This window comes from Gossypium raimondii, chromosome 8 (assembly GCF_025698545.1).
Source record: "Gossypium raimondii isolate GPD5lz chromosome 8, ASM2569854v1, whole genome shotgun sequence".
Classification (NCBI taxonomy): domain Eukaryota; kingdom Viridiplantae; phylum Streptophyta; class Magnoliopsida; order Malvales; family Malvaceae; genus Gossypium; species Gossypium raimondii.
The window spans coordinates 339,290-365,004 of record NC_068572.1 but is presented as its reverse complement, the minus strand read 5'-3'; the positions used below and the strand labels follow the sequence as shown (position 1 = coordinate 365,004).

At 32.2% G+C, this 25,715-nt stretch overlaps 4 protein-coding genes across 4 annotated transcripts; 3 read left to right on the top strand and 1 right to left on the bottom strand.

The window, feature by feature from the left end:
• Positions 1-569: 569 nt before the first annotated feature.
• Positions 570-1,280, top strand: LOC105789986 (17.3 kDa class I heat shock protein). The gene has a single exon (XM_012617348.2). It carries the CDS (start codon positions 715-717, stop codon positions 1,174-1,176), a length of 462 nt encoding a protein of 153 aa, XP_012472802.1. The 5' UTR covers positions 570-714; the 3' UTR covers positions 1,177-1,280.
• Positions 1,281-9,116: 7,836 nt separating this feature from the next.
• Positions 9,117-11,582, top strand: LOC105789985 (ras-related protein Rab11C). The gene is made up of 3 exons (XM_012617347.2): positions 9,117-9,263; positions 9,357-9,565; positions 10,705-11,582. The coding sequence occupies exons 2-3, from the start codon at positions 9,401-9,403 to the stop codon at positions 11,188-11,190; spliced, it is 651 nt and encodes a 216-aa protein (XP_012472801.1). The 5' UTR covers positions 9,117-9,263; positions 9,357-9,400; the 3' UTR covers positions 11,191-11,582.
• A 2,919-nt stretch (positions 11,583-14,501) lies between these two features.
• On the top strand, positions 14,502-17,730 carry LOC105789983 (DNA-directed RNA polymerase II subunit RPB7). The gene is made up of 6 exons (XM_012617346.2): positions 14,502-14,729; positions 15,528-15,693; positions 15,794-15,844; positions 16,720-16,785; positions 16,871-16,939; positions 17,499-17,730. The coding sequence occupies exons 1-6, from the start codon at positions 14,614-14,616 to the stop codon at positions 17,559-17,561; spliced, it is 531 nt and encodes a 176-aa protein (XP_012472800.1). The 5' UTR covers positions 14,502-14,613; the 3' UTR covers positions 17,562-17,730.
• Positions 17,731-21,894: 4,164 nt separating this feature from the next.
• On the bottom strand, positions 21,895-22,589 carry LOC105793496 (uncharacterized). The gene has a single exon (XM_012622402.2). The coding sequence runs from the start codon at positions 22,448-22,450 to the stop codon at positions 22,070-22,072; it is 381 nt and encodes a 126-aa protein (XP_012477856.1). The 5' UTR covers positions 22,451-22,589; the 3' UTR covers positions 21,895-22,069.
• Positions 22,590-25,715: the final 3,126 nt, after the last annotated feature.

Genomic DNA, 25,715 nt, shown 5'->3' with positions numbered 1-25,715 from the left:
TTTTTTTTTTTTTTTTATGTATAACCAAAGTATTTTGTATGTTCCTTTTAGGTCTAATAATAATGAATTTTTTTTAGATTCGTGATACTCCACCTAATAATCTCACATTCAAGGTTTAAATCTGAGTTCTCTCCCTTGAAGTGTAGTATAACTAAACAATACGCCAACAGTTGTTGATACTTTTATGTTGAGCTTGAGACTTTGCCACTGTTTTTAGAATAGGACTGTCTAGATTAGGAACTAATTGAGGTATCAGCCCAAAATAAGGAATTGGACCAGTTGACATGTGAGCCTGTATAAAATAGTTGAACCGAGAAAAAAAACAATTAAACTAATATTTTTTTTAAAAATTTTTACAATCTTTTAATAATTTATTTAATTAAACCGAATAAACCAATTAAAATTTATTTTTAATCATAAACCTCAAAATATGTTAAAAGTACAACACAGTTATTGCCCTATTAAAGCCCATAATAATATAAAAATATTCAAGAATGTTCTAGAATAGAAAGTACTTATATTAATCATTATTAGAATCTTCAAGATCATGCTCTACACAATGATTTAAAGCCTAAAAATAGAAAAATCTTGTCCAAGCTAGAATCCTCCACAAACTACTATAAATACCCATTTCACCTCCCCTACAATTCTCAGACAAGCAAAACTTAAGATCAGCAAGCATTCAAACACAAGCTTACCCACTGTTTTTCAAAAATGTCTTTGATTCCAAGCTTCTTCGGCAACAGACGCAGCAACAACGTGTTCGACCCATTCTCTCTCGACCTCTGGGACCCACTCAAGGACTTCCCCGTCTCAACACGGTCACCGGAAACATCTGCCTTCGTCGACGCTCGGATTGACTGGAGGGAAACGCCGGAAGCTCACGTGTTCAAAGCCGATGTGCCGGGGCTTAAGAAAGAAGAAGTGAAAGTAGAGGTAGAAGATGACAGGGTGTTACAGATAAGTGGAGAAAGGAACGTGGAGAAAGAAGATAAGAACGATACGTGGCACCGCCTTGAACGGAGCAGCGGCAAGTTTATGAGGAGGTTCAGGTTGCCGGAAAATGTTAAGATGGATCAAGTTAAGGCTTCAATGGAAAATGGGGTGCTGACCGTGACTGTTCCGAAAATGGAAGTTAAAAAGCCTGATGTCAAGGCTATTGACATTTCTGGTTAAAATATGTTTATTGTGTGTATGTGTGGAGTTTGTGAACTTAAAACAATAAAATTTACTATCTTATTATTATGAGTTTTTATTAAATAAAAATTATATTATTCTTATTTTTATTTGAACATAGGATCCAATGTTTCAATATATACTATTAAAAATAAATAAAAACACTAAACGGTTCAGAAATAAATTAATAATAGTGTTAATGTTTTGATTTATATAATAAAAAATAAAATGTACAAATATTATAAATTAAATTTGTTAAATTATAATTAAGTTGATGTCTAAAACTTTTGGGTTAAGATTAAATTTTAAAAATTAAACTTGTAATAATAATAAGAGTCAAATACAAAATTAAAATCTGAACTTATCTATTTCTTGATTTTCCATCCATTATATTGGCACACGACATGACAGCATTGGTCGTTCGCGCGCTGCAACATGTTTCGAATATTTGTATAGTTTGTTTTTTTCAATAAATGACATGTACCTAAGATTTGAGCCAATAATGTTAACTTGAATCTTGATTTTTGGTATATCATTAAATTGGTTGAAATTGAGGTGTTTAAACTTTTTTTTAGGTGTCCTAAAATTTGTACCATTTGGAAACAAACGGTCACGTCGCAATGTTGGACCTTTAACGTCACGACGATATCAAGTTAGTGAGTTGCACCGTGACAAGGAATCTCCGAAGTCGCAACTTCAACCTAATAGTTCTTATTTGATCCCAAGTCATCTTAAGAGCTTTTGTAAGCATGGATAAAACCTGAAAATGATTGTATAATATATTTTGAATGAGTAATCTAATTATTAGCATGTATTCGTGGTTAAATTGAGTTGTATTTTATTGTAGTTACTCTGACAATGAATATGACATCTTGTATCTCTGACCTGACGTTCAGATCGGATATGGGGTGTTACACTGTATGCCGTGGAAGGTAGCGTTCTAGGTAATTTTCCAATTAGGGGTAAGTTTCCACAGATTGTTGAAGTTTAGTCTGATTCTTTGTTCGGAGATTACTCATGATGAGATCCGATAGACTCTGTTTGAGATGGCTCCATTGAAATCTCCTGGTATTGATGGATTTCATATTGAATTTTATCAAAAACAATGTAGTGTTGTTGGGGCGTCAATTTTTGAAATGAATCAAGAGGATTTTGCAGGGAAGGAGTTGGATCTGTTTTGGAATCAGATGTTATTAGTTCTCATACCCAAGGTATGGGTGCCGGAAGTCTTTACCCAATTTCGTCCCATAAGTCTATGTACTATGCCTTATAAAATTTTAACAAAGGTGATTAAGCGTAGTGTTGTGGCACCTAATCAAACTAGTTTTGTGATGGGTTGATGTATCACAGATAACATTATCATTGCACAAGAGGTTGTCCACTCCATGTTTAAATGTAAGGGCGCAACAGGATGGATAACGATTAAAGTTGATTTAAAGAAGACTTATGATTGCATTTGGCGGGATATTATGGAAGATACTTTGGTGGATGTTGGTTTGCCTTCAAGTATTATTTCTGTCATCATGCACTATCTTTCCTCATCATGCAGATTCTGTGGAACGGTGAGTTATCAAAAACTTTTGTGCCTACTCGAGGCAATAAGGGGACCCTTTGTATCCATTTTTTTTGTCTTATGTATGAACTGTTTGGGGCATCTCATTCAAGCTGCTGTGGAAAGTCGTCAATTGAAGCCAATTCGGTTATCTCGAAGGGTGGGTCCTTTGATTTCCCATCTCTTTTTCATAGATGATTTAGTGTTATTTTGTGAGGCCTTTGTTGCCCAAGCCAATTTAGTTAGTGCTATTGTCCGTCGATCCAGCTACTTTTCTGGGCATAAAGTGAATGCTCAAAAGACTTCTATTTTCTTTTCCTCGAATGTCGGAACTGCGGAAGCAAATGGACTAGGTGGTATTATGGGCTTCAATAGGGTTGATGACTTGGAATCTATGGGGATGCCTTTATTTCATAAAAAGGTGACTTGTAACACCTTTCAATTTGTGATTGATAAAGTGAGAAGAAAGCTAAATGCGTACCACGCTAAGTTGTTGGCTTTGGCTGGTCGTGTTACTTTAGCTAAGTCGGTTCTTTTAGCCATACCCTATTATTTCATGAAGATCATGTTGTTGCCTATTAAGGTTTCTCATGAGATAGAGAAGCTAGCTTGGCAGTTTATTTGGGGGACGACTAATACGGCATGCAAGGTATCTTTAATTAAGTGGGAATCTTGCTATCAACCGGTGGAGAACGGTGGTCTTGGTATTCGAGGATTGGAGGTGCAGAATAAGTCTTTTTTTGTATAAGCTATGTATTGCTTTGCTTACTAAAGAGAATGATCTTTGGGTACAAGTTCTTCGCTACAAATACAGATTTGGGAATGGTTGCCCTGTTTCGACTGCGAAACCAGGTTGCAGTTTGTATATTTGGCGATCACTCTCGAGGGTATGGGCACAATTTCGAAGCAAATATTTGTTGGTCGCTACGGACTGAGAGGTGCGTGCAGTTTTGGATGGATACATGGGTTCCGGATGTGGGGCCTTTAAGTGATCTTTTTCCTGGTATGGTGGCCGGTATAGAGGACTTGCGTGTTAGTAATGTTGTTGACTCGTTGGGGAATTGGAGGTGGGATTCAACGTTCTTGTGGATCACCTTTATTCCTCCTCCAAGTGAGACAGCAGGGCCGGACAGATGTATTTGACGATGGACAGCTATGGGGCAATTCTCTGTATCGACAGCTTACAAACATCTTGTAGCAGGTTCTTTGGAGTCTAAGGAAGAGCATTGGAAGCATTTATGGAAGCTACGGGCACCTTTTAGAGTCAAGCACTTTTTGTGGCTTCTGTACAAGGAGAGGGTTCTTACTAGTTTTGAAAGATGTCGAAGGGGATTTAGTGACGATGCTTCTTGCCCTCCGTGTGGTACCAAATAGTTTGCATGGAGCGTTCTTCAGAGGGGAGTTAAGCTTTTGGCTTACGAATAAGATTCCCAATGTGACCCATGTTAGTTTGTTGAATGTTCCGTGGGAGGTTCTGTTTGCAATTGTTTGTTGACGTCTTTGGAAGCAGCGGAATGCTGTCGTTTTCCGGCAAAAACACAGCAGTACGGAGGACTTTGTTGCGAGCTGTTGGAGCTGGGCTGCATCAGTTCATAAGGCTGCTGATTTAAGGTTGTAACAATGCCGATCAGTTACAACAAATGATAAATGGTTAAATCATTAAACTATGCCATATAAGATTTGAATCGGTTCATAAAACTTTTGTAAAAGTTCTGAAAATCTCAAAATCAAATTTTTAAGGTATTCATTTGTTAATGGTTAAATTAATAATTTTAATAATAGAAGGACCTTATTGATATAAGCTTGATAGATTGGGATGTAATTAGAATGTTTTAAAATTTAGAGATCAATTTGATACCAATAAATGTAACACCTTTTACCCAGTCCGGTCGCCGAACCCGAGTAATAGAATGTCAGAAACAAATACAAACCATTTACAAACAAATTATAACTTAAGTCTCAATTAATTATTATACATTTCATGAACAATCAAATTAACATGTGTTTCAATAAATTTTGGTTTAATATCGAGAGCTTACAGAAGGTTAAAATTAAGCTAGCAACTATTAGGGATCAAATTGAAACTAAATTAAAAAGGTAAGAAAAATCTACAAATAGGGGTCACACGGTCGTGTCCCCTGATCATGTGCGAAAACTAAACCGGTGTATGATGAACCACACAACCATGTCACCAAACCGTTTGCGAGAGCTAAACCCATGTGAAATAGGCCGCACGGCCTTCTGGTCTGTAAAAGTTTTGGTGATTTTAGTGCACACAGTAACATTTAATTGCATGGTCATGAATGTTACAGTTTAGGGATCAATGGTGGAACTAACTCAAATTTATAGTGTACTAAAATGAATTTAGTTACTAAGTTAGGACCAAAATTACATTAACCCAAATCAATATCTACAGCCTGTTTTTCTAAATTCCTCAAATGTGTTTGTACTGCAAATCCCTAAATTACAAAGTGCAGTACAATGATAATAGTCCAAGGTTCTTTTTTTTTTTTTTTCTCTCACTAGCTGGCAACTCTAGTGGACATTAGATTCATTGCATTTAAATGTGATCCAGCAAATTAGAATTCGACATTTGTAATCACTTGCACAACTTTTTATAATTTTCCATGCAGGTCCACTGTTGTTGTATCGAGTGGCGGCCCCATGCAGTTAAGGGACTCCACCCAAAAATATACAAATTTATAACGTAGTTTTTATGAAATTCTACTTTCAAAAAAATGAAATTTTAAATTAATATAAGGGTAAATTTATATTTTGTTATTTTAAAATTAAAATTTTATTTTGGCTTAAAAATAATTTTATAGTTTAATTTTTTAAGTGTAAAATTTTAAGTTAATAAAATGATAAATTTACCATTTTAACTCTTACGAAATTTTGTATTCAATTCTAGTCCCCAAAATATTTGGGACTTGTCATTGGTTTTACTTAGAGTTATAAATGTGATACTAGTGCTCTCAAGTTATTCAAGCTCAACTTAGAAAAAACTCAAATTTGATTCACTATCTATAGATTGAGTTAAAATTAGGCATTGTAATATTCTATTCAAATGGCTCGTTGGCTTAATTGAGATTTTTATTTTAATGTATTTTTATATTATGAAAGTACATTTTACTCTTATCAATTTTAATTTAACTATAATATGAGCTTGAGTAAAAAATTTGATAAACAAACTTGAGCTCAGATAGCTCGATTGAGTCCCAAACCAAGTTCAAACTTAAATTTTAATATTTGAATGAACTCGAACTTATTATTATTCAAATTCAGCTCCACTCTATTACATTCCGATAATAACACTAACCTTAAAAAAATGTGAGAAAACTTTAGAAAACAGTGATATTACTTAGTGATAAGCACTTTATAATGATGTACCAAAGCTAGCAATGGTAGTACAAAATCATGAGCGGGATCCCCTTTTTAAATTTGCTTTCAATTGAGTCCACCAAAGAAACCATAAGCAAACCCAAAGAACATGAAGATGGGACACTTAACATTATTTTGGGGCAAAAACACAGAGGATATATTCCCAGGATGGTCAGGTGGAAGCTTCTGTTCTTATTTCTTTGGGTTAATTTGGGTGTTTCTTCTTTCATTCATGGTGGAACGACTTTCCCACACAAAGTTTATCAAGCAAGGGACCAATCATGTCGTTGCAGGGCTTTTGCAGACACTTATGTATGCAACCAGGGTGGCTTTGGCTTACTTAGTGATGTTGGCTGTCATGTCGTTTAACGTTGGTGTTCTTTTAGCTTCGGTTGGTGGGTATGCTGTTGGGTTCTTGGTTTATGGGAGTCAGGTTTTTAGGAAGGCGGACTTTATTCAATACGAGGAATCTTCTGACATTCCTCCTTTAAATTGTTGAAATGTTGTTTGATAGTAAGTTCTGTCTTCTGACAATGTAGAGAAAAGTGCTTGAGATTTTGGCTCTGTAGAACGAGAGTATCTTGTCGGATCAGACCATACATAGGGCATGGCTGCCTATCAAAGGAACATGAGTATCTATGCTTGATAGGGTTTGTATATATGCCCTTATATACAGGGGTGAAATTAGATATTCTTTTGGAGGGGCCAAAAGTAAATTATAAATGTTTGGGGGCTAAAATGAGATTTTATCACTTTACTCATTTGTATTCTTACAATTTGTAAAAGGACTCTAAGCAATTCTACCACTTTTGGGGGCCAAGGCTGAGTACCAGTCCTCTAACTTCATCACTACTTATTTGGCATCAATGGACATTTATGCTACCACTTGATCAAAATGATCGTGCGTCACGTATGGTCCAATCCAATAAGATGCTTCTGCTCTATTGAACATGTTGTTTTAATCACTCAGAAACTCTCTAGAGTTAGGAGACAAAATCCCGATTAAGAACAATTTTGTTCCATTTAAGGGTCTATCAATTCCCATTGAACTTCAAAAGCTTCTCCAAAAAGGTTTGACCTCTTCTCAATAAAACCATAACTCTAACATGTGAAAAAATCAGTTGGTCTTTAAAGATGTTAAGTTTTGGGTTTTCACTGTTTGTTGGCCCAAAGGGGTAGAAATACCAAAACCCATCATACTCACTTGTTCAAGTTGAGTCAATTTGGGTTCTTTAAGTTAGAATCATTTCTAATTATCAAATTACTTCGAGTTATTTCAATTATTTTAGATTTGAGTTAAATTAAATTGACTTACATAAAATTTAGCAAAAAGGTACCATTATGATTTTGTACCCAATTCACTATTTAAATACAACGATTCTAGATTTTTAAGGTGCAACAGATCAGGTGAACATACTACCTCACTCACATCATATTCAATTAAGTTCATCTCGTAAAATCACTAGATAGTCTCCATACTTATCAATTTATGTAAATTTAATCATTCTAATTTTATTTGTTCAAATTAATCCTCTATTTTTGAATTATTCATTATCAGTCATTACGTTAACTTTTGTTCAAATCTCATCATCCGCATTCTTCTAAATTTTATAATTTTCAACTAATTTATTTCAAGTTTGACTATTTTATCTTCATATTCAATTTTAAATTCATTAAAATCTCGACCATCTATAGAGTTGAAAGTGTTTTAAGTTTAAAATAGTGGAACCTCACTTTTCTTCCACTTCTAATAAAGTAATGGGAAATTTGCTTTATAGCTCTTCCTAAAATTAAAAAAATTGAATTTAGTCCTTTTAACCTCTGATTAAACGAAGAAAATTATAATTTTAGCCTTTTTCAAAAATTAGTAATTTAACTTAGGTATTTTTAATACAATATTTTTAGCTTTAGGCTAAATTTTATAATCTTATCCATCCCTTCTAAATAAAATTTCTAACTTTGCCCTCACTCGATCTCTAAAACGTCTAAATATGTTTGAATTTATATTTTCAAATTATTGCAATAATAATACCAGCTGAACTAAAATCCGTATTTTTATAAATGAATCTTGGTGTGTGCTCTTTATTTTAAATAAGATTTGTGAGATAAAATGGTTCCATCTTTTCTACCAAAAGATGATTTACATATTGACCAATTAAAAGTATGATTATTACCCAATCATATAATAGAAGCATCTTGGTGTCATCTATCACATGATTTTAAATAAACCCACGAATTAATATGACGTTTAGAAAATGAATTTTTCTTTTTATATTCTAAATCCAACCATTCTATCTTTGACCAAAATTCATCCAATCGGACGGCTACCATCAACAACATGAAACCGGCCATGATTCAATCAAACGGCATCCCACATTCACAATGGTAAGCTCTATAAATATAAAATGGTAATAACTTCTGTTACGATAGTTGTTACTAAATGGGTTCGGGTCGGACAGGTCGGTTTCTATCGATCTCGCATGATAGTTATTTATATTCTTCTGTGAAGTCGCATATGAGATTGTGCAAAAAAAACATTTGTTAAGTATACATGGAACCTATCTAATACATTATATTAATGAACAACACTGATATTATATAAATGACAAACATCACCATTTAAGAAAAAAAACGTTTAACAAGTTCGAATCTGAGTTTGTATTTAAATTTTGAATTTTAATATAAAATATAAACCATTGAGTTTGAGTCAATAAATATTAAAGAAAATTTTTTTAAAAATTATTTGAATTCAAGTAACTTATGAAAATTTTACATCGAGAAAGCTCATGGAGACCGGTAGATGTGACCGCATTGGATTAAACCTCAAGAAAATGACAAATTTCAAGGATTTGGGAGAGACATGCTAACATTACATCCACTGTCACTGCAAAATCATCTGCCATGCCAGCCTATTAATTTTTTACCTTTAAAATTCGTCTTTTTCACACAATTGCCATTTAAACGACTCCGTTTCATCTCAACCAATAAAAACAGAATGTATATTCTAATTCAAAATTTAATCCTTGCCCCCGTTTCAAAAAAAAATCAAAAATCAAAGCCCTCTCCCGGCTTGTCCCTCTTTTTATTTTCACAAAATTATCGAATTTTCTTCCATTTTTTGAAAAATTTTCTCTTCTCGATCTATCCACTTCGGGTAAGTTTTTTCAATCGCTTCAATATTTCTCTCTTTTTCTTTTCTTCGTTTTAACTTTTTTTTGTTTTGTTTGAATTTTTTTGGATCTTGCAGGTTTGAGAGGGAAGAGATTTATAGACAGTGATAGAGAGGACGAAATGGCGCATAGAGTAGATCACGAGTACGATTACCTTTTCAAGATCGTGTTGATCGGCGATTCTGGAGTTGGAAAATCGAATATTCTCTCTAGGTTCACGAGAAACGAGTTTTGTTTGGAATCTAAATCCACTATCGGCGTCGAGTTCGCTACGAGAACTGTCCAGGTTTTTTCATCTATTCAATCGACAACTCTTTGATTCATGTTCGTGTTCTTTTTTTAAAAAAAATTTGTATTCTCTGCTGAAAATTAATTGTTTCTTGAAGTTTCTAGAATTTAACTTCATATTTCTCTTCGGCTTCCATATTTTAAAGTGTTTTTGACTACTTAGGATCTGATTTAGTTTCCGGAAAAAATATTTGCATGATCAAGTTCACTGTTAATTCTTCGTGATATTTTTTTTAATTCCTTGCTGAAAATCAGTTGTTGTGGAAGTTTCTAGAATTTTACCTGATAATTCTCTTCATCTTTGATATTTTAAAGTGTATTTGACTACTTGTGATCTGATTTAGAGTCCGGAAAACGAAATTTGCATGATCAAGTCTACTGTGAATTCTTCGTGACCTTGAAGTTTCTAGATTTTACCTATTTTGATATTTTGAAGTGTACTTTACTTATCATCTGATTTAGTTTCTGGAAAAATATTTTTGCATGATCAAGTTTACTGTGGATTCTTATACTTAGTAAAATATTTAGTATGTAAAGAGTTGTAATCTGATTCCGTAACAACTTCTACATTTAAGAAAGCTTGAAGATTTGATTAATTCAAAACATTTTTTCTTACTATATTGTTTATTTTGTTGCAAAGATAGATGGTTTTTTTGTTAATGAGAAAAACTATGTTACTCGGGCTCTTCATTTTCTCTAAAGAATCTGTGTTCGACGACTATGTATGGGTTATCAATTATGATGCTCCAAATATATCATACATGTATGCTTGTCTCGAACTTATATATATATCTAACACTCACCTAAGTCATATAGCATATGAGAAAACATCTGTCTCCGTCTTTTTCCCCCTCTCTGTGTAGACATCATTTTATTGAATTGAAAATGAAGTTATTACAATAATAATCCAAGCTGTTATGTTGCTGTCTTATTCCCATTCTTATTAATAGGGAGTTAAGTATAATGTTGTTGTTCATGGGCCCATGATATAATTAACATTTTCTTTCATTTGCCAACCTGTTATATTAGATATATTAAATCTTTTGATTCTTTGTTAACTAGTAATCTTGTTAATGGAGACTGGTAAACTATTGCTTTGTATTTTTCTATTAATTTCAATTCATTATCATGATATAGGTGGAGGGAAAGACTGTCAAAGCACAGATATGGGATACGGCTGGTCAAGAGAGGTATCGAGCTATCACTAGTGCTTACTACAGAGGAGCTGTTGGTGCACTTCTTGTCTATGACATAACCAAGAGGCAAACCTTTGATAATGTCCAGAGGTGGCTACGTGAATTAAGGGACCATGCGGATTCCAACATCGTCCTCATGATGGCCGGTAACAAGTCCGACTTGAACCATCTTAGATCCGTTTCCGAAGAAGACGGTCATGCTCTGGCCGAGAAGGAAGGGCTTTCTTTCCTCGAAACATCGGCATTGGAAGCCACCAACATCGAGAAAGCATTCCAAACCATATTGAACGAGATCTATCATATTGTAAGCAAAAAGGCATTGGCGGCACAGGAAGCCGCTGCTAGTGCCTCGATTCCTGGTCAAGGAACCACTATTAACGTGGGTGATGAATCGGGGAACACTAAGACAGCATGCTGTTCTACTTAAAAAAAGGTAATTGGTTATATCATTTCTTGTACTTACTTTTTACTTGATTGTGATATTTTAAACAAAACCATGTTGTTAGTAGCTTGGAAAGGTCTGCATTTTTTTGTTTTGTTATTTTTTTAAATCGACATGTTTTCTTCAAAAGTGGAAGATTGAAAGTTGGGTTTGGAAGTTGCTTTTAGGAAAAAAAAGAAAGGTTTAATTTGTTTTATTTGATCAGTCACTAACTTTAATAAAAGTGTGCCTACTTTTAGTCGTGGTTAGGAGAATTGAAAGGCACAAAATAGACCTTTTGTCTAAATTCAAACACCTGTTAATCTTTCTGTAAACTTGTCTTGTTCATTCAAATGGAAATTTAAAAAAAAAAAAAAACTATGTCACTTGGATTTTTATTTTATTTTCTTAAAATGTCTGTTACATTGATATCTTTTATATGGATATGAATATTAGCTTAATATATATATAAAAGTCATGTCGAAGCAGAGATGTTGATGGACAAAGTAGTTTGATCCAACCAAAATAAAATTGAGGTTTGTAAATTTGGTATGTCACATATTGGTCAGCATTCTTTTCATTTAAATAGCAAGGTTTCCCTCTTCCATGATGATGGTAGTGATGTTTTGAACATTAAGCAAAACTTTATTTTGATATGATGTATAAAGTTATTTGAGTTATTATTTGGTTTTCTTAATAATTTAATAATTTATTTATTTTTAAATTCGAGTGAATTGAATTTTATAATTCAAATAACTAAAAATGATTAACTAAAATTGCTTGTTTAGGTACTTTTTACTTTTGTAAAAGTACTTATTGGGTCGCTATCAATTTAAAAAAAAAACAAATTCATTGTTTAAAAAAAATTGGCTTTTAAAATTATATAATTTTATGTTTTTAAAAAATATATAAATGATAATGAAAATATAAAATCTAAAAAATCTTAATATTTGGAAAAATATATAGGTTTAATGGCAAATTTGGTCTTAATGTTTGTATGTTTTGTTAAAATAACGCTAATTGTATTTTTGATTCTTTTTGGTCATCAACTTTTGTTCTTTTTTCAATTTACTTTTTCTAACAAATTTAATGAAAGTGCCATTAAAAAATTAACGGGATGATGTGGAATTTTATATGTGGAATATTTTAATTAGATGTAATTTATTATTTAGATAACTTAATAAGATAATTACATGTGAAAAATAATAAAATAAATAATACAATAAATTAAAAATAACTCTTAATTTAAATAAAATAAATGTAATTATTTAAAATTTTAATTCAATAGAAAATCTTCTTAGTAGACAAATTTATAAAATTTGAAACCTTTTAAAGGAAAAGAAAAGTTTAAACCTTGAATTTATTCATTAAATCATTAGAAAAAGAAAGTTAAAAAAAACAAAGGTTGGTGGCCAAATAAGGCTAAAAAAATAATTAAGGTCATTTTGACAAAACATACAAACGTTAGTGGCTAAATTTATTATTAAGCCAAATATATAATACATAATATTTAAAAATATCTTAATATTTGAATCATAAATTTTCTAATTTAAGTTTAGTTGATAAAAGAGGAATCAGTAAATTTTTAAATTCAATTAATTTAATTTTTTTTCAATACTCACTAAAGGATCATATCCAAACACACCAATTCGCGAACATAGTTGAATTAAGGGAGGTAATACCAACGGCAACTAATTGAATAAATTGATGGTTAATTGATTAGTGGGATAAAAATTGATATAGAGTAAGCGTGAGTTTGGATGGGCGATTGGGTGCGTTGCGTTTACTTTTTGTCTCACGCTACAGTGTCTAATCTCACCGCCACCGCTGTTTTTACACTAACCGCAGATAAACGCACTGCCCATCTAAACTTACCCTAAATCTATGTGAACCGGTAAATCATTAAAAAAAACAAATACAATAAACCAATGGTTTAACTGATTAAACTAGGTTTCGAATTTCTAATAATTTTTTTAATTTGAGTTTTTCATTTAATTTGTCATGACAATTGAATTATTTAAATTGGGAACAAGGGGTTTGAATGATTCGATCTTCAATCTGGTTTTTACTATACAATTTTTGAGAACAATAAAAAATATATTTTAATGATAAATATGAATACAATTATTTTTAATTAAATGAAATTATCTAGTCAAATACATTGAATAATTGGTAATAATTATGGTTTGATCGTCTGTTATGTTAAAATTCGAGATTTAATATATTTATCTTAATTTGACATAATTTGATGTTTGGATAAAAAATTAGTGGGCACTGAGAACCTTCTAAATCTCACAATTCTTTCATAGATGACCTCTTACTTTTCGCAAAGGCTTCGACGAAACAAGTGAAAGTTATACATTCATGCTTACAAGAAGTCAGTTCAACTTCGGGATTATTTGTTAATTTAGACAAGTCGAAGCTTTTTGTGTCACCTAATTTAAACCAAGCGGTAGTGGCTAATTTTAGTGCAGTGGAAGAGAATAGATCATGCCACACCTCAAAATTTTCACTGCTCTATTTATGCTCAGTTGAAAATTCAAAGCTGTAAACGCAACTTACATCTTCTTTTTCTTTTTTTGTCTATTTTCATTTATTAATAAATTGAATAAAAAAAAGTAAAAAAACCAAGTTGATGGTTAAAGAAAAAACAATGTTTTATTATAAATTTACATTTTAATATTTTATTAAATGAATTTATAAACTCACACATTTTTAATAATTTTATAAAAGTAATAATTTAAATTTTTTTATTAGATATCATTTTTAATCTAATCATTAATAATCATTTTCTTATTTTCACCGTTGTTTTTAATCTCGTAGCTACAATATTCAATCTTATCACTACAATAATTAATCTCACCACAACCGATGTTTTTAACCTTACCAAAGTTAAATACATCGCTCATCCAAATTAAACATTAGTTAATTGTCACGTGTGTATTTCTTCGAAAATTTGAGGAAGGCAACATTTAACAATCTCGCCATGCTCTCCGAAGCTAGCTGGCGTTTACATATGAACCATGAAGCACTTTGGTGTTGAGTTTTTAAGCAAAAATACATGCGCAACACCTCTTTCGTGGAGGTGGATTTGAAGGCGAAGGCGTCATCCCTCGAAGACTCGTACTGTCTTGACTCAAGATTGGAAATGGAGAGTTGGAAAGTCTGACCTAAAAGACAAAAAAAAGGCTAAACTTATTGTGAAATGAGAACCCAATAAATAAGTAAGCAGCCCAAGCTCCTGGCTTGAAAACTGAAGCCTTTTCTTTGAGCCCAAAGAAATAAAACACAAATAATTATAAAAACATCCACTTAACCCCGACCAGCTTTCACCTTCAACCTCTTTTAATCTTGTTTTCTCGACAGGGCAAGAAACTGTGATTCTTGATCGGTTCGAGAAGAGGACAAAGTTAAATTAAAAAAACAAACATGTTTTTTCACATAGTATTAGAGAGGAACATGCAATTGCATCCACGCCACTTCGGTCGTAACCTACGGGAAAACCTCGTATCCAAGCTCATGAAAGATGTCGAGGGCACTTGCAGGTTTCTTCTTTTACCATTTCATAAATGTTGTGACAGAAAAAAAATAATTGTTTTGGGTTTTCTTTTATGTATAAAAACAAAAACCCAATTGAGTTTATTCGCTTAAATTTTCTTGAGAATTCTATATCTTAAATAGATAGAAAATATAAAAATTAAACTAGGTTTTAGCTTCTTTTTTGCATAACTTGGTTGAGTGCAAATAGATCTCTAATAGATTGATTGATGGTTAAATTCTGCTATTAGTCCTTGTACTTGGCGAAAGTTTTGTTTTAATTTCATTCACTGTATTCACTTTTCAAAAATTGAAATTTTAGTGCTGTTCCATTTGGTTAAATTCAATTACTAGTGTTGTATTATGCGTACAGTTGTAGATTTAGTCCATATTCTTTAATTAGATCATTATAAGCCCTATTCTTTCCAAAATTTGAAAATTCAGTGATGTAAATGATTGTTGTTAATCAATTAACTGGATTTTTAGTGAGTAATATGTGGAAATAACAATCTAACATGGCATTACACATATGACAATACGCCTGGTGAGGACTCAAATTTTAAAAATTGAAAAGTACAGGGATTAAAAGTAACCAAATTAAAGTATAGAGACTAAATCAACAAATTTTGCAAAGTACATGAACTAATATCTCAATTTAACCTTGATTGATTGATTGAAATAACCTTGTTGAGCGAGTTCGGCTTTTTTTGGAGAAGTCTTCGAAGTGTCGCTTATTGGGTTGAGCTTGAGTTTTAAGTTTGGGGTTAAAAATGGCTGAAATTGTTAGCTTTACTATTTGTTTACAGTGGTAGACATGGTTTTGTGGTGGCAATAACGGGTATCGAAAACGTTGGGAAAGGTTTGATTCGAGATGGGACCGGGTTTGTGACATTCCCTGTGAAGTATCAATGTGTTGTTTTCAGACCATTTAAAGGGGAAATCTTGGAAGCTGCTGTTACTATGGTGAACAAGGCATGTTTTTTTTTTCTTTCTTTCTTGGGCCTGTTTTCATTATTTGATTTCTACCATGTTGTGTTTATGGTTGTAACTAGATTTTATGGTTTCCATACAGATGGGGTTCTTTGCCGAAACCGGGCCTGTTCAAATTTTTGTTTCGAACCATGTAAGTCTTGTTAAAAATCTTGGTATCTGGCTAGAACAGTTTCGAGCAAATGCTGCTATAATCTTTCGCTTTGATTGTATTACTATATGTTGTTTCCGAGGTTTGAAATACTATTCGATCAATGATATGTTCTGTATGTTGAGATGAAGTTAGAGACTTTATTAAGCAAATTGCATTTGGAGGATTGAAATTATTCGTTTTCTGTTCCGGTTGACAACATATGAAAGAATATGAGTTTCATTTTTCGAGATTCCATGTCTTTAAGATTAATGCGTGAGGGATGACAAACTAGGGTAAAAGTATCATGGAGGCTCCTATACCAGGAGTTGGATTGTATTTGGCCCCACATGCTCAAAAAATGGGCAAATTAGTCCCTGTATGTTAAAGAGGAAACTGGTCATTCTGTTAAAAATTTCATCTATTTCCATTGTTAAAAATTAATCATTGTACCTCAACTTGAGGTATATGTGGCATGCCACATGTTACTGTGTTACTGTTTAGTTATTCCATCAACCACACCATTTTTTAACAGTACAAACGGATGATTTTTTTCAGAAATGACCAATTTGTCCTTTGATCTAACATACAAGGGTTTAATTTGCTCATTTTTTTAGTAGAGAGGGCAAAATGTAATTAAACTCCTAGTACAAGGGCATTCATAATACTTTTTCCGAAGAACTAGCTTCATTTGTTAACCATGCCTACTCGGATATGTTTCACAAACGACTTAAAATTGAATCTAGAGAACTTCTGTAAGTCAGTACCATAATTTCTTATGTTACTCGTTAATTGTAGTGAAGTTTCATCGTCATTTAAGCTTTTGTCATATGTTACTCAGATTTCGTTGTGTAATGAAAATTGTGTTCTTTATTCAGTTGATTCCGGATGATATGGAGTTCCAATCCGGAGATATGCCAAATTATACTACATCTGATGGATCGGTATGCTTAAGTTTGATTTTATGGCAAAGGAAATTTTCTTTTTGTGGAAATTTCATTTTCGACCTTTTCATCGATGTTTTTTCAGGTTAAGATTCAAAAGGACAGTGAAGTTCGCTTGAAGATAATTGGAACTCGAGTAGATGCTACTGAAATAGTATAAAAACCTGACCCTTTCTTCCTCTTCATTATTATCTCACTTATAGTTCCTATAATTATTTGTGCTGTGAATCACAATCTCGACAATTTAAAGACTCGAGTCACTTAGATGCCAACCGTAGAGTCTTTTAAGCTCTCACTTGGAATTGCTAGCTATAGTGCTCGGATTCTTGAATACACCCATGTCAGACAACATAGTCGTATCTATTGACTGATTATCGGAACTGGCCAACAGTCGGTATAAGTTGCATTTGTGACTGTTAAACAAGTTATCCATTTCAATAGGCTGCATTGGCATTCAAGTTTCTTTGTGGTTATCGATACTTATTTGTCCGTATGATCTAAAACCCACGTTATCGGTCTCGAAACTCACATCTGTCTACGGTGAGATTGAAGATATCGGAGATTTGAACACGTAGGCAACTTTGTGAGCATACATTATATGCACTTGTTTGAAATCTTTTACTTCATATTTCTGTCGTGTTTCATCCTACGAGCGTTGCATGCTCGAATATGTTTTGTCTAAAAATAATGATTTCCTTTTCTGTGTATTGCAGTTTTGTATTGGAACCATAAAGGATGATTTCTTGGGTGTGATTAATGATCCGACAACAGCTTAATCCGATGTGGGATAAATCTCACAGATCATTCCACCATTTCTATGGACATTGGAATCTTGTTTTTGTTACAGTTAATACAGTTATTTGAGGATATGTTAATGGTTGATGTCTGAACTTTCATTAGCTGTAAAATATTTATTTAATTTCATGGGCATTAGAATTTTCTCTCGTTTGTTACTGTAATAATTATTGATCTAATTTCATGGATAAACTACACCAAAGTCACTAAACTAATAGTAAGTTTACTTAATTTCGAAATATTACAAAATAGTCATTGAACTAGTTTGAAAGTTTTTATTTAAGTTATTGTACTATTAAAATTATTGTATGATTTTCTTTTCTTGCACCAACTAAAAGTTCTTTTCCCTTGTTTTCTCTATAGTTCAGTTTTATTTTCATGAAATAGCTTGAATGTCGTAAATCTGCGGATCAAAATTTAAACAGTTTTCCTTTTGATCTTTGACATTGATCATTAGATTAACTTGTTGATGGGCATTGACTCACTATATTGATTGTTGAATCGGTGCTTGGAATTTGCTAGTCAAACTTAAAAAAAAAAAAACTTAATAGTTTAGTTTTTAAATAAAAATTTCTGAATGGTTTAGTGACTTGAATGAAAATTTTTAAATAGTTTATGAAATTTTTAAACAATGATAGTAAAGTTAAGTAGGAAGTATAAAAAGAATTATATTAAAGTAATTATTATAAAGTTAATTTCTACCTTAGAAAAGGAATCTCAAACTTTAGTTTCAATGATATGGCATCCCACTTTCCAAAGCTTTACAGCTTAGCATTTTCTCTTTTCATTTGTTGTTTTAAATATCACTAATTAAATAATGCTTGAGATAATATAAGGATTAATCTCATAAAACATTCTTAAATTATGGTTTAGATTTTGAATTGATACCTAATCTTAAAATATTCTAATTGAGTCCTCAAATTATCGAGTAGCATATTAATCAACTTCTTCCATCATGCTAACGTTAGTCGATGCACTAAATGACAATTCGGTTCTATTCTGAAGTATATTTAAAACAGGTAAATCAAATTTGAAACATGTGTGTACTTCTGACCTGAACAATTTAGATTTGACGTGTTATAGAAAAGACAATATCATTAAATTTAGGAAGGTTATTATTTTCAACTTATTAAATCTAACTTGTCCATACAATTAGAGCTACTCAATGGCTAAATTGCTCGGTCAAGCTCGAAGGTCCGCCTGAAGTATTGGGAGGATCTCGACAAAATATTAAGTCTGAAAAATGAGATTGGATAATAAATTTTGGTCCATTTATTGGCCCAACCCAAATCATTTTTGAGTTTATAATATGTTACATTTTTTTTTCTCATGAACGAACTAAAATGAACTTAACTTAAGTTAGCTATTTACAAATATAAATGGGCAAGGACAAAATTCAAGGTCCATACTTTGAACCTGGTCAGGCGTAGGCAACTATGTATGGTTTCGACACCATGCATGAACCCGATCCAAACCTAGACTATGAATACCTTTACACACGTACGTGTTTTAAATTCAACCTCATGTTTAATGTCAAGCTCACAAGTAGACGGATAGAAAAACATGATTAAAACTATACCCATACTTTAAGGATTCAATTAGAACATTTTAAAGCTTCTAAACTAATTTTTAATATGAGTCATAACTTGGGGACGTCAAGTAAATTAATCCTATATATATTAGCAGGACTAGAAAGAGAAGAAAAAATAGGAAAAAGGTGGTGGAGGGGAAATACTTATTAATTAAGGAACCAAAAGCTAGTTAATAATAATGATTGAGGTGTTTTTTGTGATATATATATATATATATATATATATTCTTGCTGAAGCTAGCGTATACTCAGCTGATTTTTTTTTTTTGGGGGGGGGGGTGGCAGCCATGAAATACAGAAAAAGCTTTTGTTTTTGCATCCCAGCAAGCTCAGAGAAAGAAGATTATTCAGACAGTTCTTCTTCTTACAAAACAAAAGCTAAACGAAGTGGAAAAAAGAAGAAGAAAAAGAGAGACATAGAAGAAGGTAACGATGGGAGCTATCAAGGAGCTCCTACTGTTACCACAGCCAGCAATGATGCTGCCGTGGCGACGGCGGCGGCTGTTGTAATGGTGGGTGCTACTACTGCTGCAGCCATGGAAGGAAGTGGTTGTGGTAGTTCTCATGGAGGAGGTGGCGGCGGAGACGGTGGTGGCTGATATATACTATTGAAAGCAGCTATTATATATATGTATGTATGTATAGTTTTTGGTCTTTGGTAATGATGTGATCATAATTGGTATTTATAACCTTTTTCCTTGTATGCAATTGGGTTTTTGATTATATTTTGTTGATGAATTTTTAATCTTTGGTGTTCTTTAATTTATGGAAATCTGTGTAAACTGTAAAAGCTTCCTTGAAGCTTTTCAAAAAAAAAAAGTATTCCATTGTAAGTTTGTGTATTTGCATTATTATTTCTTGTTTTAACTCTCAAAGGTTTATACCTTCTCTCAACTTATTCTCGATTTAATAAATTTAGTCTATAATATTTGTATAAATATAATTTATTGATTTTTTTAGAATTAAAACCAAATAAATAAAATATATAAACATTAAGTGTTAAATTTATTGTTATACCGATAAAAATTATGTATAATTGATGAAAGACATTAACATCGTGATTAATTGTCCTTAGTTGCTCTTTCAAATTTATTGGCATTAAATTACTCCGTTAGGGATCAATTTGCTCAATTTAGAAATTGAGAAGGATAGGAGAAGTTTTTTCCCCATTGAAATCAAAGGTTCTAAGTATTCTATGGAGTCCCTTGTAGTAGGAGTTAGATTGTGTTTTGTCCCGTTTACTTAAAAAATAGTTATTTAGTCCTTATAAGTTAGATCAAAGAGCAAGTTCGTCTATATCTATTTTTATTGTTAAAAACTGGTTTGGATGGTAAAATAACCAGACAGTGTCACGTGTACTTCATTTTGATATACAAATATCAGTTTTTAACAATAGAATTGAATGAAACTTTTAACATAAGTATCTGAATTGGAATGTTCAAATTCAATTTACTTGGCATATAAAGAATTTGAATTGTTATACGTTTTAAATTAAAAAAATTAATTTAATAAATATGAAGTTTTAATAGATTTAAACATCCGATAGATAATTTAAATGGTTTGGATTCAGTCAATTGAGTCTTAACTTCATTGGTATGAGCATTGTTGCCAATGTAGGAGGATGTGTGCTCGAATACACTGAAGCGCATTATCCTCTTATTTATGGGTTGGAGAAGGATTATGAATAATTCTAGACATTATGTTAAAAAGAACAGATATCATCAAAACTTATAATGAAAATGTTCAAAAAATAATAATTTAGATTCAGATTTAAATATTTATATTCCATCAATAATTGCTCATGATAGCCAAGTTGTAACTTTGGTAGGGTTGATAATGTTGAAATTTCATGATTGGGAATATTGGAGTATTTATGATTTGGACCACCTTAATTTTCTTTAATTTTTCTCAATGTCTTGTACAGTAGCTTTTAAGGAATATATAATTTCTTAAAGAATAAAATTAATCATCATAAATTAATTATTAATTCACAATTTATACTTTAATCACATCCCATAAACCATCACTAGCAGACGTTGCTGATAAATTATTCAAATTTGATCCAAAAGAAGTTAATTTTTGATTTCGTAATTATTAACAGAGGTTCGAATTATCAATTGAGTTAAATTTAAGTATTTTAATATTCAATTCAAACTGTTCATGAGTCTAGTTGAATTTTTCATTGTGATATAAACATATACAAGCTTAATCGTGTTGGAGTTTGAGCTTGAGTACTAAAAGTTATAAATGAGCATAATCAAGCTCAAGCTTGCCACTAATCAAACTCGGCTCAACTCGATTACACCCTTAACCATCACTCACTAGATTTGAACAAATGTTCTCTATCCTCGTCCCGACTCAAGTAAGGGTTCAGGTAGTTGTTGCTTGTGGTGCAATACCACTAAGATTTCTTAATAAAATCGGGTTTTAGGCGGAATCAAAGTAGATAGGGGCGAATGGAGGGGCAAGCAGGGGCCTTAACCCCTTAAAATAAAAAATTGTGGCTTTAGACTTCTGAAATTTACAAAGTTTTAAGTTAATATATGATAAAATTATAGTTAAATCCAAATATAATAAAATTTTAATTTAGTCCTTTTGAAAACCGTAAAATATAAACTAAAAATAAAATTATATTTTAACTCTAGTAATAATATATAACTCAATCTCGGCCATTTAAAAAATTTTCTTACTTCGTCCTGAAAGCATGAGGTATGAAAATCGGATCAAAAGTTAAAACGAGTAGAAAATCTGACAGATCAGACACAAAAAAAAAGAAAAGTACTTAGAACAGGAAACAACAAACCACCCAAAGAAAGCTTGCTATCATGGGGAAGAAAAACATCAAACAAAGATATACAGAATCATATGATGTACAGATGCAGAACAAAAAAAAAAGCATCACTGTGCATCATTGACAAGGAGAAATTTATTTTGAAACAAAAAGAACAATGTGGAAGGTTCTGCGTATCCCGATCCGACTGGAAGATTTCGCCACCCGATCGCGGTCCCCATCGGTGCTTGTACCACAGGTTCCATGTGATCATCGATCGGAAACACGGATTCTTGCGTCTCCGAAAACGGACTCGGCGAAGAAGCCAACGGTGTAAGCAATGGGATTGGTGTTGCCCCTTTTTCGATAACAGTGGTGTTGGGCTTCATCTGACTGAGCTGAAGAGGTGCCGGGGCATGCTTTTGAAGCCTGGTGGTGGGCGGTTTCGGCTTATTGGTTTCGTAAATGTCGATAACTCGTTTCTCAAGTAAGATCCCACCGTTTTCCATTGTTGAAAAATGAAACGATATCCCTTCTTTTGATTTTCTCTTCTTGTATCTCTCAATTCACCAACATATGTCGATATGAAGATGGAGAATTGAAGAGATATTGAAGAAAAAAGGAAAGAGTTTAAAATTTAGTGCAAGAGATAAGGTAAAATATGTAGGAAATGGACAATAAAAAAGGGCCTTGTCTTGGAACCGGGAATTACGGTGACTGTCATAAATTTATGGATGAAAAACATGAGTTTTACTATGTTTGGTAAGGAGGAAAGTGCAAGAAAAAAAAAGTAAAACAAAAAGACTATTAATCGTGGTTAAGTATTAATTAATTTGAAGGATAAACTATCAAAATATTCACCTTTATTTATTTATTTTAGGTTACATTTTATTTACTTAAATTATCGCGTTATAACATTTTAGTTATTGAATTGTCCTTAATCGTGTAATGATAAGCTAACATGGCATGTTAAATCATCATTTCAATAAAATATTTTAGGTTAATTTATATAATCGACCCCATGGTTTTTTCGCTTTGAGTAATTTAATTTTTTCTTTTATGTTCTTTTGATTTTCATTTTTTCTTTATTTTCCATTATTTTTTGCTTCTCCCTCTGTTTTCTTCTTTTCTTTATTTCTTTTAACGTAGTTTTTCTATGTTTTCATTTGCTAAAACTAGTCCCTATACTTTTATTTTTTTGAACAATTTAATTTTTTGGAGTGAGGCAAGCTTGTGGACTAGTTTTAACAAATGGAAAATATAGAAAAACTACATTAAAAGAAATGAAGAAGGGAGGAAAACAGAGGGAGAAACATAAGAGAATGGAAAATAAAGAAAAAAAAAGGAAAGTTAAAAGAATAAAAGAAAAAAATTAAATTGCTCAAAATGAAAAAAATATAGGGACCAATTGTAGAATTTAACCTAAAATTTAATTTTGAAAGGATGATTTAAAGTACCACGTCAGCTTAACGTTACACCGCTAACAATAATTAACGGCTTAGTGACTAAAATGTTACAACATAATAATGTAAGTGGCTATAACGTAACATTTCAAACATAAGTGACTAAAATGTAACATGAGGCAAGTGACTATTTTGATAGTTTATCCTAATTTGAATAAGAAACAAATGAAGGATAAAACGAAGACAAAGTTGTTTAATCTTAAGCCTAGTCAGTTTGCTTCTCAAATCGACAAATGGGACAATAATGACTTTGCACCAACCATTTTTCGATGCAATCACCATGAAATGCATGAGAAGAGATGGCATGCAGTCTTCTTCATCTCCATCCTCTACTTTGACTCCCTTTGGCATCTCCTTCATCGATGATTAGGTAGCGGCAACCATGCCATAGTTAATGCTCTCAAGCTCAGAGGTTGATTCAGCCAAAGCTGTTGTCATCAAAGTCCCTCGGTTGATCTCGGATTCTACCAGCGATGCTTGTATCGCTGAATGTAAGTACACCACTTTGCAATAAGATCCACTATTTAGCGTCCTATTCGCAATTCCAAGTCCGCATTCCACGATTCCTTGAACAAGGGTGTTGTAAGAAGCAAAACGCATGTTGATTCCGAGCCTTGCAAATGTCGAAACAAGAAGTTCACGAAGCCTGTTGCGGTTTTGCAAGACAATAAGACCAAAATGAAGAGAAACAATTGGTGTAATAGCTTGTTATAGAATCATGATGGAAGAGATTGATGTCAATAGTTGACGAGACGAGATATATGATGAGTTTGAAACATAATTCCATGATGGTGCACATGGTGAGAAATTAAATTACACCGGTAAGAATTTGAAGCCAATGCCATTGAAGAAACTTGGGGGAGAAATAAAGCTTTAATTTACTATTCACAACGTGTATGAGGATTTCCAATTCTTATAGTAATATATTTATAAGGCGGTATAAAAAATCTCACTTCAACTAGAAATTACAAATCCTAGTTCAGCAATAGAGGTGTTCATGGGCCTGACGGCCGTCCGAAATATGGGAGGGTTTGGATAAAAATATAGGCCCGAAATATGGGTTTGGGAAAAAAAATGAGTCGGGCACCATTTTTTTGGCCTAGGCTGAATATAATAAATATTTTTATTTTTTATTTTTAAAAATATTTTAAAATATTTTTAAAATACTTTTTTTAATTTTCTAAATTTTTTTTGATGTTTATTTAAAAAATGGGCCGGGCCGGCCCTGGACAAAATTTCAGGCCCATATTTCGGCCCGGACCTGGCCCGGGCCTAGGACTCGGGCTGATTTTTATGGGCCCGGCCCATGAGCACCTCTATTTAGCAATGAGTAAAAATCAATTATTATTTAGCTATTTAACTTTTCAACTTATCTAAATTTGTTTTTTCAATCCTTGTGAAGTAGAGATGTTCATGGGTCGGGTCTAAACATAATATTAACATCCTTTATGCTTGCTCAAGCCCGACTGACCCAAAATTTGGGCCTAAAATTTTGCTCAAATCCGCTCATATTTGCAAAAGACTAACTCAAACTAATTTTAGGCCCGTCCAAATTATTTTTTAAATTTAAATAATATATATTTATATTGTTTTATTTTAATATTTATTAATATTACATTTTTTTTATTTATTGAAAATTTTTATATAGTTATCTTAACATTTTTTTAATGTTTACATTAGAGTAGTATTATATATTTAGTATAAGTTTATTTTTTTAATGTATTATAAATTTAAAACGGGTCGGGCTAGGCTCGGGCCTTGAATGTTCAAGCCCGAGCCTAACCCATGTTTTAAAAGTGCCTAATTTTTTTGCCTAAACCTATTTTTCAAATCTAATATTTTTACCCAAATCCTCCCATATTTTAGACGGTCCTCCGAGTCTAAACCAATTACCCAATCCATTAACAGCTGAGCAAGAAAAAGAGAAGGATTTGTGTTTTAAGACGGCCATCTTTTTCTTCCATAAATTTAGCATGTCATGCATATCCGTACATAATTTTTTTTTTATTCTTTGTTTTGCCATTAATTAGTTTAAGTATTTCGGCTGATCCCTTTATTGATCCTTATATAAAATGTAGAAGTATATTAGTGTTCGTGTAGAGGGCTGAAAATAGAAAAATTTTCATTTGGGTCTATAAAATTTTAAATTAGTAAAGATAAAATTACATTTTGATCCTATAAATAATAAAAACTAATTTAATTCTTTAAAAGATAAAAATATAGACTATTAAAATGGTGAAATTACACTTTTACAATTATAAAAATTACAATTTAATTTCGACCCTCCTAAATAAATTTTACGCTTAGCCCT

Excerpts from the sequence above, each read along its gene's own strand:
- LOC105789986 (XM_012617348.2), top strand. The coding sequence starts at position 715 with ATGTCTTTGATTCCAAGCTTCTTCGGCAACAGACGCAGCAACAACGTG.
- LOC105789985 (XM_012617347.2), top strand. The coding sequence starts at position 9,401 with ATGGCGCATAGAGTAGATCACGAGTACGATTACCTTTTCAAGATCGTG. Across the intron at positions 9,566-10,704 it reads TCGCTACGAGAACTGTCCAG|GTGGAGGGAAAGACTGTCAA; the intron begins GTTTTTTCATCT and ends ATCATGATATAG.
- LOC105789983 (XM_012617346.2), top strand. The coding sequence starts at position 14,614 with ATGTTTTTTCACATAGTATTAGAGAGGAACATGCAATTGCATCCACGC. Across the intron at positions 15,845-16,719 it reads AAATTTTTGTTTCGAACCAT|TTGATTCCGGATGATATGGA; the intron begins GTAAGTCTTGTT and ends TTCTTTATTCAG. Across the intron at positions 16,940-17,498 it reads GAGTAGATGCTACTGAAATA|TTTTGTATTGGAACCATAAA; the intron begins GTATAAAAACCT and ends TGTGTATTGCAG.
- LOC105793496 (XM_012622402.2), bottom strand. The coding sequence starts at position 22,450 with ATGGAAAACGGTGGGATCTTACTTGAGAAACGAGTTATCGACATTTAC.